General features: G+C 40.4%; 1 protein-coding gene across 1 annotated transcript; it reads left to right on the forward strand.

The window, feature by feature from the left end:
• Positions 1-5446: 5446 nt before the first annotated feature.
• Positions 5447-5865, forward strand: LOC119807310 (60S ribosomal protein L31-like). The gene has a single exon (XM_038319360.2). It carries the CDS (start codon positions 5456-5458, stop codon positions 5831-5833), a length of 378 nt encoding a protein of 125 aa, XP_038175288.1. The 5' UTR covers positions 5447-5455; the 3' UTR covers positions 5834-5865.
• Positions 5866-12598: the final 6733 nt, after the last annotated feature.

Raw genomic sequence — 12598 nt, forward strand, 5'->3', positions numbered from 1 at the left:
GTTCTTCAAGCCTTTGCTATTGACATGATGTTTTTTATGAAATTCAGAGGCCTGCGGCACACTACCAATCAACAATTGATCAATTTCTGCATTACCTTGTGCTAGAGGACCTGGCAGACCCGTATGGGATCGGATGTGTGTTATATACATAGGGCAAAGCCTGTTCCTGATCATGTCTTGTACCTGGATAAACAATGAGGTTAGTTCTGTATCATCAGGTATAAATTCAGCAGTTTCAATATGTAAGATTACTCTTTCTGCATATTGTGAATCAGTAACTATATTAAGCGGTTCTTTAAAATCCCTTACCACCATAAGAATGGCATATAATTCTGCCTTCTGGACAGAATCATAAGGACTTTGTTCCACCTTACTCAAATCTTCTGATTTGTAACCTGCTTTCCCTGATTTATTGGCATCAGTATAAAATGTACGTGCTCCAGTTATTGGAGCATCATGGATGACTCGAGGGAGAATCCAAGAAGTACTCTTTATAAAGTTAAGCCTCTTGCTTTTCGGATAGTTGTTATTGATTTCTCCCAAAAAATTAGCGCAAGCTCTTTGCCATGGTTCGTTATCTTCCCACAACTTTTTTAGTTCATCAGCAGTGAAAAGCACTATAATTTCTTCTGGGTCTATGCCTGCTAGTTGACGAAGTCTCAATTTGCCTTTTATAATTAATTCAGAGACTTTTTCCACATAAGTTTTTATTTTCTTACTTGGTTTATGTGGTAAAAAGATCCATTCTAAGATAATATCATCTCTCTGCATTAAAATTCCTGTAGGAGAAATTTTGGAAGGCAATATGACAAGAATACAACTGAGCTCTGGATTCACCCTGTCCACATGTGTCTCTTGTAATTTCTCCTCAATCATTCTCAGCTCCTTTTCTGCTTCAGCTGTTAATTCTCTGAGACTGTTTAAGTCTTTTTCACCATCCAAGGTTTTATTTAAATGAATTATCATATCAGGTGTTATGCCAACAGCTGGTCGTAAGCTGGAAATGTCTCCTAACAACCTTTGAAAGTCATTGAGAGTCCGTAACCGATCTCTCCTAATTTGTGCTTTTTGTGTCTTAATTTTTTGCAAACCTATTTTATAAACTAGATAATTAACAGAATCTCCTCTCTGAATTTTTTCAGGAGCAATCTGCAATCCCCATTTAGGTAAAAGTATTTTTACTTCTTCAAACAGTCTTTCTAAAGTATCCATGTTTGAATCAGATAACAGAATATCATCCATGTAATGATAAATTATAGACTTGGGAAATTGATTGCACATTATTTGCAATGGTTGATTTACAAAGTATTGGCACAGGGTGGGAGAGTTCAACATGCCCTGTGGGAGGACGGTCCACTGGTATCTCCTTGTAGGTTGAGAGTTATTATAAGTAGGCACTGTGAAGGCAAACTTTTCTCTGTCTTTTTCTTGTAAAGGTATAGTGAAGAAACAATCCTTTAAATCAATAACTATGAGAGGCCATCCTTTTGGTAATAAAGATGGCAGAGGAATTCCAGATTGCAGAGAGCCCATAGGTTGAATAACCTTATTGATAGCCCTGAGATCTGTCACCATTCTCCACTTACCAGATTTTTTCTTAACAACAAATACAGGAGAATTCCAAGGGCTGGTAGATTCTTCTATATGTCGAGCATCTAATTGCTCTTGTACCAGCTGTTCTAAAGCTTGCAACTTTTCCTCAGCTAATGGCCATTGCTTTGTCCATATTGGTTTCTCAGTCAACCATTTTAGAGGCAGTGCTGTTCGTATCTCTGAAGGGCCATCAATTGCTTTGCATTCTTGTACAGCCCGAACAGCCAGTTTCCGCCTTCTGTAATATCTTTTAATATTTCCCTCGGTGATATAGGCTCTAGAAGCAGCAAGAATGTTAATTTGGGTATTCCATTGCTGCAACAGGTCACGGCCCCATAAATTCACTGCAATATTGGCTACATATGGGCTTAATTTTCCTATTTGTCCTTCTGGCCCTATGCATTCAACCCATCTCGTGCTCTGCCTTACTTGAGATAGGGTTCCAATTCCCAGGAACTGAACATTTACATCCTGAAGAGGCCAATACGGATGCCAAGATTCTGGAGTAATGATACTTACATCCGCACCTGTGTCCAGTAGGCCAGTAATAAAAACGCCATTTACACACACTCTTAACTTTGGTCTTTGTTCATTTATAAAAGTCTGCCAAAATACACGTAACTCATCTTTCAGGCCATTTTTGCTTTTAACAGCAGGCATGGGGCTTTCTAATTTTCTTGATGAGGCATGTTCTCAGCAGTAACTGGAAATGACTGGACCACATTCGCCATGGGGGCCTGCGAGAGGCCCCCCATTGAGTTTCCCAGTGGCAACAGGTTGCCTTGTCTATCTCTTGTTGACCTGCACTCATTTGTCCAGTGTATGCCTTTTCCACATCTCCTACATATACCTGAAGGCTGAGTCCTCCTACGTCTGTTATTTCTAGAAGAGGCATTATTATTATTATTATTATTATTATTATTATTATTATTATTATTATTATTATTTCTGAAAATCCGTTGTCTGCAATTCCTTTTAATATGTCCCATCTTGCCACAATTAAAACATTTGGTAACTTGATGCCTCCTTTTTGCATTAGAAATTGCTTCTTCTACCCATGCTTCAGTGCCATAGTCAAATGATTCAACATTCATTGTATGCAATACCCATTCGTCCAAGGGCGCTGACCTCATCTTTAAAGGCCCCAGGATCCTTTTACACTCCACATTGGCATTCTCATAAGCCAAAGACTCAATTATTATACGTCTTGCTTCTGGGTCAGATATCCCTATCTGTACAGCTTTAGTTAGCCTTTGTAAAAAATCACTAAAGGGTTCTCTCTGACCCTGTTTAACTCTGATATATGATTCCAGTCTCTGTCCTGGGTCTTGAACCCTGTCCCAAGCCTTTAAGGCTGCTGTAGTACATATGGATAAGGTGTGTTCTTCATAATTAGCTTGTTCCAGAGGATCGGAGAAAAGTCCTTCACCTAGAATTTGATCTAGGGAGATCTCAATTCCCTTTGCTCTTTCCTGCTGTTCTAAAAGTTTAGCCTCTTGTCTGAACATGCATTTCCAATTTAATTGTGACCCACTCTCTAGAACAGCTGATACTAATTGTACCCAATCATGGGGCGTTGCCTTATTGCTTATAGACCAAGTTTTGAGCATCTCTCTAACAAAGGACGAATGTAGCCCAAAGTTCATAATGGCTTGTTTAATTTCTTTGAGATCGTTCATACGGACGGGTTCCCATGTATATTCCTTGATGACCTTAGGGTTTTTGGAACCAGTCACCTTTTCTGACGTTATTATTGGAAAGGCAGGTAGAACTTTATGGAAATTATCCCGGAGAGTTTTACTCATTGAAGGAGTTAAATTTTGCCTTTCTACCGTTTGCTCCTGTTCATCATAGTCTATAATTTCCTCAATCTTTTCTAATCTGCTTACTATTGCCTTCTGTAAGGCCTGGATCTCCTGTCCAGAATTATGCTCCAAGGCCTTCATGGAGGATTCCAAAACATGAAGTTTGTCCAGTAGAGTTAGTATCTCATCCTTGGATAGAATTTTCATGGCATGAATTGTGCCTTCTTGTATTGACAATCTGTCAGCCAATCTGTCATATCCTTTAGACAAAGTCTGATTTTCACATTCAGCAGTTTTAATTCTCTCTGATAATGTTTCAGACAGGGACTGAAGTTTACGATCCAAATCAGCTATTCTCTCCTCCGCAGCAATGAATCTCTCCTTAATATCAGACTGTAGTTTTTCTAAATTTTGCTCATTTGACAGAGTCATATCAGACAAAGCCCTATTCCCTTCCTTGAGACCTTCAAACTCTTTCTTGGTGTCAGTCTGAATTGTTTTTGCAAATACCTCGACCGACTTAAAGTTGTCACTCAAAACAGTTGTGCCCTTTCTTAAGCATTCAACCTCTGTCCTAAGAATCCTGGTTTCATTCTGTAAGGACTTTATCATTTTTCTATTTTCAAACCATGTAAGGGAGAAACCAAATACGAGAAAAATTGCAAGCCCTATAAACATCCAATTTATGGGAATATCATATGTATCCTGTAATATTTCTACCATAGTATAATTAAATAGACTGCAGAAGCTTTCAACGGTGATATGGTCAGACATTTTTTTTTTAATCAAAAGAAATTTTACCTGTAATGACCGTTCCCTGCCAGTAGGTGGCGAGGGCAGTAACCGCTCGGCCAAACCGAGTCTGCAGTACTGGCAGAGCTCGAATGCTGGGACTCTGGCAGTAACCACTAGTCTCTGGCAGGTCAGGGCCCAGGCCGAACTCAGCCGGGACTGGTGCTGCCTGAGGGGTTAGCGAGCTCGGACTGAGTCACCCGCACACGTCCTTTGCTCTGTACAAGCGGGGCTGGGATAGACTAGTCTGGGAAACTGCGCTGAAGCAATCAAGAGCCCAAGGCCGAATCCCTGCCACGCAGTGCGGGAACTGGAGCTGAAGGCTCCCAAATGCCCGAGTTGTACGCCAAATGAAGGTGCGTGGTTGATCGGCAGTTAAGATTCACCAGACTAGCTTTAATATATATATAATTCAGTTTTAATAAAGGAAAGGAAAGGAAAGGGAACTTACAAATCCAAGGTTCCAGCGAGGAGTGCAGGAAAACAAAGAGCAGGCGGGCCGCAGGCCCGCAAGATTTTATAAGTCAATATTAGCCTAAGGGGGACACACCAAAGGGGGACATGCCTTTAGACCAAGGGGGACAAGCGTTACAAAACAAGGTTTTTGGCTAGGCTTCCCCTTCACTGATTTATTCTAAAAGGACTATTTTTGGTTATTTCAAATCTCCCGCATCATTTTGGCGTTCCAACGTGCCCCCCCCCTTTCACCAGGGGCCTGCAACCCGACATTTCCCTGGCTGGCCGCCCCCGTAGCCACCAATGCAGAGGAACTCCCGCGGGGTTGTCCGCGGCAGTTTTTCCTTTTCTTTTTTTTTCTTTTTCTTTGAGCTGCCTGCATCTTAGTGTGGGAAATCAAACCACGCGTGCCGTTATGAGCCGCGCCGAGATTGTATTTCCCCTTTCCCCTCCCCCCTTCCCTCGGCTCCATGCCCCGTGCCACTCACGTGCCCCACCGCTCCTTCTGCAGAAGGACTCCCACTTGTGCAGCTTTTGCAGAGATTCAACATTGATTTTAAGCTAGCGGACCGTCCGCACGCAGTTTTTCCCCCCTCTGAGCTGCCCGGGCCTCCCTATCACCACCACCGAGAGCTCCGCACACCCTGGTACAGGACGTCATCTTTGGTTTTCCCCAGCCACGTGAACCTAGGTGCACTGCGCCATCTACTGGCAGACAACAGTCATTACAGGTAATTTTTCTTTCGATTGAAATTAAACATTCGGATTGAAAATGTCTGATAATCCCTTTCCAGCTTGGGCCTGGCAGAATGGCTCCCGCAAAGAAGGGTGGCGAGAAAAAGAAGGGCAGTTCTGCCATCAACGAGGTGGTGACCCGAGAATACACTATCAACATTCACAAGCGCATCCATGGTGTGGGCTTCAAGAAGCGTGCTCCTAGGGCACTCAAAGAAATCCAGAAATTTGCCATGAAGGAGATGGGGACTCCAGATGTGCGGATTGATACCAGGCTCAATAAAGCCATCTGGGCCAAAGGAATAAGAAATGTTCCATACCGTATCCGGGTACGTTTGTCCAGAAAACGTAATGAGGTTGAGGACTCACCAAACAAACTCTACACATTGGTAACTTACGTGCCTGTTACCACATTCAAAAATCTACAGACAGTCAATGTGGATGAGAACTAACCTACTGAATCTCAAATAAAGTTGGAGAACTGCCTTCAAAAAAAAAGAAAATGTCTGATAATATCACTGTTAAAGGATTTTATAGTTTGTTTAATTACACGATGACTGAATTTTGGAGCGATGCAGATGTGGTTTCCTTTGGCTGGATATTTACAGGGCTTGGTATCTTCTTTATTTTTATTTTTTTCATTACAATGTGGTTGGAAGATAGAAAAATGATAGAGTCCTTACAAGCAGGAGTTAAAAAACTAAACAAGGACATGGCTGGTTTGGGAAATAACTTCTGCCACACCAATAAACAGTTTGAAGAGATGTTTGCAGCTCTCGAGGAAAGGAATAGTAGAGCTTCCTCTGAGATGGCTTTGTCAATTGAGAAAAATATGCAAGAGATTTGTAAACGGTTTGAAGCTCTCAAAGAGAAGTTTGAATCTCGTGAGGAAAGGAATAACAGATCTTTCTCTGAGATGGCTTTATCACTTGAGAAAAATGCAAGATATGGTGGCAGGAACAGCTGATTTGAATCATAAATTGCAGTCCCTGTCTGTAGGAACTGAAACATTATCTGAGAAGATTCGAACCATTGAATGTATTAACAAGACTTTATCAAAGGGCTATGAAAGATTACTGGACAGAATTTCGATACAAGATGGCACCATTCATGCAATGAAAATTCTGTCCAAGGATGAGACATTATCGGTGTTGGACAAACTTCATACCTTTGAATCCTCTATGAAAGCCTTGGAACATAATACTGGGCAAGAGATTGAGGCATTGCAGAAGGCAATGGTAAACAGATTTGAAAAGATTGAGGAAATTATAGACTCTGATGAACAGGAGCAAATAGTACAAAAGAAAATCCCGACCCCATCAGTAAATAGAACTCTCCGGGATAGTTTTAAGAAGACTCTGCCTCTTTTTCCGGTGATAACAACAGAGAAGGTGACTGGTCTAAAAACCCTAAGGTCACCAAGGAATATACATGGGAACCCATCCGTATGAATGATCTGAAAGAAATTAAACAAGCTGTTATGAATTTTGGGATACATAGCTCCTTTGTTAAGGAGATGCTAAAATCTTGGTCAATAAATATGAGACCTACACCAAGGGACTGAATTGACCTAGTATCGGCGGTTCTAGAGAGCGGATCTCAATTAAGCTGGAAGTGTATGTTCAGACAAGAGGCTAGGCTTTTAGAACAGCAGGAAAGATCAAAGGGAGCTGATATTACCCTAGATCAAATTCTGGGTGAAGGACTTTATTCTGATCCTCTAGAACAAGCTAATTATGATGAACACACTTTATCCATATGTACTACCGCAGCCTTAAAGTCTTGGGACAGGGTTCAAGACCCAAGACAGAGAACGGAATCATATATCAGAGTTAAACAGGGTCCAAGAGAACCATTTTTTGACTTTTTACATAGACTAACTAAAGCTGTACAAATAGGGATATCTGACCTAGAAGCAAGGCAGGTAATAATTGAGTCCTTGGCTTATGAGAATGCCAATGTGGAGTGCAAAAGGGTTTTGACGCCTCTAAAGATCAGATCAGCACCTCTGGATGAATGGGTCTTACATACAATGAATATTGAATCGGCTGATTATGGCATGGAGGCCTGGGTGGAAGAAGCCATTGCCAACGGTAAAAGAAGACACCAAAATAACAAATGTTTTAATTGTGGCAGAATGGGACATATGAAACGGAATTGCAGACAAAGGATTTACAGAAATAATAATAATAATGCCTCTTCCAGGAATAACAGGAATAGGAGGCCTCAGCCTTCAGGTTTATGTAGGAGATGTGGAAAAGGTAGACATTGGGACAGTGAATGCAGATCGTCAAGAGATAGGCAAGGAAATCCACTGCAAGCGGGAAATGCCATGGGGGGCCTCTCGCAGGCCCCCATGGCGAATGTGGTCCAGTCATTTTCCGTTACTATGGAGAACATGCCTTGGCAGGACAATTAGAAAACCCCATGTCTGCTGTTAGAAGCAAAAATGGCCTGAAAGATGAATTACGTGTATTTTGGCAAACTTCTATAAGTGATCAAAGACCGAAGTTAAGAGTGTGTGTAAATGGCATTTTCATTACTGGCCTGCTGGACACAGGAGCGGATGTTAGTATCATTACTCCAGAATCTTGGCATTCGTATTGGCCTCTACAGGATGTAAATGTTCGGCTCTTGGGAATTGGAACCCTATCTCGAGTAAGACAAAGCACGAGATGGGTTGAATGCATAGGGACAGAAGGACAAATAGGAAAATTAAGGCCATATGTAGCTAATATTGCAGTAAATTTATGGGGTTGTGACCTATTGCAGCAATGGAATACTCAAATTAACATTCCTGCTGCCTCTAGAGCATATATTTCTGAGGAAAACATCAAAAGGTATTACAGATGATGAAAACCAGCCATTCGGGCTATACAAGAACACAAAGCAAAGGATGCCCCTCCAGAATCACCAATGGCCCTACCTCTAAAATGGTTGACTGAGAAACCAATATGGACAAAACAATGGCCTTTATCTGAGGAAAAGTTGCAAGCTTTAGAACAGCTGGTACAAGAGCAATTGGATGCTCAGCATATAGAAGAATCTACCAGCCCTTGGAATTCTCCTGTATTTGTGGTTAAGAAAAGATCTGGTAAATGGAGAATGGTGACAGATCTCAGAGCTATCAACAAGGTTATTCAGCCTATGGGTTCTCTGCAATCTGGACTTCCTCTGCCTTCTTTATTACCAAAAGGATGGCCTCTCATAGTTATTGATTTGAAGGACTGTTTCTTCACCATACCTTCACAAGAAAAAGATAGAGAAAAGTTTGCCTTCACAGTGCCTACTTATAATAACTCTCAACCTACAAGGAGATACCAGTGGACCATCCTCCCACAGGGCATGTTGAACTCTCCCACCCTGTGCCAATACTTTGTAAATCAACCATTGCAAATAATGTGCAATCAATTTCCCAAGTCTATAATTTATCATTACATGGATGATATTTTATTGTCTGATTCAAACATGGATACCTTAGAAAGACTGTTTGAAGAGGTGAAAATAGTTCTACCTAAATGGGGATTACAGATTGCTCCTGAAAAAATTCAGAGAGGAGATTCTGTTGATTATCTAGGTTATAGAATAGGCTTGCAAAAAATTAAGACACAAAAGGCACAAATTAGGAGAGATTGACTACGGACTCTTAATGACTTTCAAAGGTTGTTGGGAGACATTTCCAGCCTTCGACCGGCTGTTGGGATAACACCTGATATGATAATTCACTTAAACAAAACCTTAGATGGGGAAAGAGACTTAAACAGTCCCAGAGAATTAACAGCTGAAGCAGAAAAAGAACTGACAATGGTTGAAGAAAAATTGCAGGAAGCACATGTGGATAGGGTGAATCCAGAACTCAGTTGTATTCTCGTCATATTACCTTCAAAAATTTCTCCTACAGGAATTTTAATGCAAAGAGATGATATTATTATAGAGTGGATCTTTCTACCTCATAAACCAAGTAAGAAAATAAAAACCTATGTGGAGAAGGTTTCTGAACTAATTATAAAAGGCAAATTGAGACTTCGTCAACTAGCAGGCATGGACCCAGCAGAAATCATAGTGCCTTTCACTGCTGATGAGATAAGAAAATTATAGGAAGATAATGAACCATGGCAAAGAGCTTGTGCTAACTTTTTAGGAGAAATTAATAACAATTATCCAAAAAGCAAGAGGCTTAACTTTATAAAGAGAACTTCTGGGATTCTTCCTCGAATCGTCCGTGATGCTCCAATAACTGGAGCCTGCACGTTTTATACTGATGCTAATAAATCAGGGAAGGCAGGCTACATATCAGAAGACTTGAGTAAGGTGGAACAAAGTCCTTATGATTCTGTCCAAAAGGCAGAGTTATTTGCCATTCTTATGGTGCTAAGGGATTTTAAGGAACCTCTTAATATTATTACTGACTCACAATATGCAGAAAGAGTTATCTTACATATTGAAACTGCTGAATTCATACATGATGATACTGAACTAACCTCATTGTTTATCCAGGTGCAAGACATGATAAGGAACAGGCTTTGCCCTATGTATATAACACACATCCGATCCCATACAGGTCTGCCAGGTCCTTTAGCACAAGGTAATGCAGATATTGATCAGTTATTGATTGGTAGTGTGCCGCAGGCTTCCGAATTTCATGAAAAGCATCATGTCAATAGCAAAGGCTTGAAGAAAGAGTTTTCTATTACATGGCAACAAGCTAAAGAGATTGTAAAGAAATGCCCTACTTGCTCTTTCTATAACCAAGCACCACTGCCTGCAGGGACTAATCCAAAGGGCACTAAAAGGAATGAAATCTGGCAGATGGATGTGTTCCACTTCACAGAATTTGGCAAATTAAAATATGTACACCATACCATTCACACTTATTCAGGCTTCCAATGGGCAACTGCTTTAAGCTCAGCAAAGGCTGATTCGGTAATCACTCATTTGTTAGAAGTTATGGCCATCATGGGTATACCTGCACAAATATAGACGGATAATGGTCCAGCTTATGTCTCTAGGAAAATGAAACGGTTTTTTGTTTATTACAACATTAAGCATGTTACAGGTATACCATACAATCCTACAGGTCAAGCAGTCATTGAAAGATCAAATAGAACTATAAAGGATATGTTAAACAATCAAAAGGGGGTGGAAAATACCCCCAGAAATAGATTACATAATGCTTTACTAACCTTGAATTTTCTCAACGCTAATGAGAAGGGGACAATGGCTGTAGAAAGGCACTGGATAATGGAAAAGTCTGCTGAATTAAATCAACCAGTTTATTTCAAGGATGTGCTGACCTCACAGTGGAAGCCAGGGTATGTGCTGCGTTGGGGAAGGGGGTTTGCTCTTGTCTCCACAGGAGAAGAAAAATCGTGGATACCATCAAAGTTAATAAAGGTTCGGTTTGAAGAGGAGAAGCCCCTTGGAAAAGAAGAATAACAATTCATGCACAAGGATGGTGAACATACTGATGGTAAGAGAACTATAGTTTGGGGGCAGGGTTCTTTTCTTATCTCCACAGAAAGACACTCATCTTCAAAGGATCTGAGGGACCCTGGATATCTTGAATACTGATGAATGGAAACCAGTTGCAACCCATCAAGGATCAGCATTAACACTGGGTAAGCTCCGTGAGTATGAAAAACAATTTTTTGAATTTGTGTCAATATGCATTTCTTTATAAATATTTAGAGCTGGTTTTTTGGAGTTGGACTCTGGCCCAGTCCCTCTCCAATTCCAAGCTTGTTTATAAAAGATTTCTCAAATTTTCTGTCTCAGGTCAGGAGCCATGTTATGAGACAGAATAATAATAATAATAATAATAATAATAATAATAATAATAATAATAATGTTAATAATGATACTAATATATTTGCCTTCTTTGCCTTCCCTCATTTCTATGTCTGTCTTTAATGCACCTTTCATTGAAGATACACACGTATATGTCTGTATATGTCTCTGTAGATAATGCTTATCTTTCTCATAACAAACAATTGTCTCTGTCTTCTGTTGTACATTTTGGAAGTTTCTCGTTTGTGCTTCCTGGTTGCTTTAGTAATATTACTTCCCTTCTCAGATCTTTGATGGGGTTGAAGATTAGATAATTGTAGCTACATTCTACATTATTTAGACTTCCTGAAGTAGAATGTTTAGTAAAATTTTTTGTTATATGTTCCTCGCCTAATATTGTTTGCTTCTTGTAATTTTATATGATCTATTCCCATTGTATATAGTTGTATTTGGTTTCTGAATCTGCCTTATTTAGACAAAAGGGGGAAATGTTGGGGCAGCTGGCCCAATCCCTGCGTTCAGGGGTGTGGCTGCCACAGGGGAGAGAGGTACCTTTAAAAAGAACCAGGTTGGGGATAGCTGCCCTGTTCCCCCCCCCCACTTGACCCTCCGCTTCACTGAAGCCTTGGCTTTGTAAGTGTCCATCTTCCTCCTTTTATTAAAACTGATTTATTCTAAAAGGACTATTTTTGGTTATTTCAAATCTCCCACATCAGTCCTAGGTTCTATAAGAAAGCAGGTTGAGCACAGCATGGGAAGCAAGCCATTAAGAATGGCCTCTATATCAGCTCCTGCCTCCAGGTTTCTGCCCTGCTTGAGTTCCTGTCCTGACTTCTTTCAATAATGAACAGCAGTGCTGAAGTGTACGCCAAATAAACCCTTTCACCCCCACCACTCATCTTGCTTTTTGGTCATTGTATTCCATTGTCAAAATTCTAACTAAGACATACTGTCCCGAAAAACTAAAAGAAAAGGTTGTGGACAGATGGCTCAGCAATTAAACACACTGGTTATTCTTCCAGAAGACAATTTTTCCCCCAGAAGGCAGAGTCTCAATTCCCAGCACCCACATGGAAATTCATAGCTGTCTTTAAGTCCTATTCCAGGTTACCCAACACCCTAACAATCTTACATACAAACAAAACACCTATGTGTGTAAAATTAAATTATTTTTAAAAAATTACATTATGGAAATTTCCCTAACATAATCTGGACTCACCTCTACTCAAGTAAATCTTTTGTTGTCTTCAACAATCCCATTAACAATCACAGTCAGAAGAAATGTGCAGAGTCCATTCACAGAGGGACAAATAGAAAGTTTCATCACCTCCAAGTGATGGAAAACAGAAAGTAATGGTGCATTTTCATCTTCTACACTGTAATGACATAATTGGGAGTGGGGATTTGACTCAGTTGTACTCCTGCTGTTG

This window comes from Arvicola amphibius, chromosome 1 (assembly GCF_903992535.2).
Source record: "Arvicola amphibius chromosome 1, mArvAmp1.2, whole genome shotgun sequence".
Lineage (NCBI taxonomy): Eukaryota > Metazoa > Chordata > Mammalia > Rodentia > Cricetidae > Arvicola > Arvicola amphibius.

Coding starts and splice junctions, on each gene's coding strand:
- LOC119807310 (XM_038319360.2), top strand. CDS start 5,456: ATGGCTCCCGCAAAGAAGGGTGGCGAGAAAAAGAAGGGCAGTTCTGCC.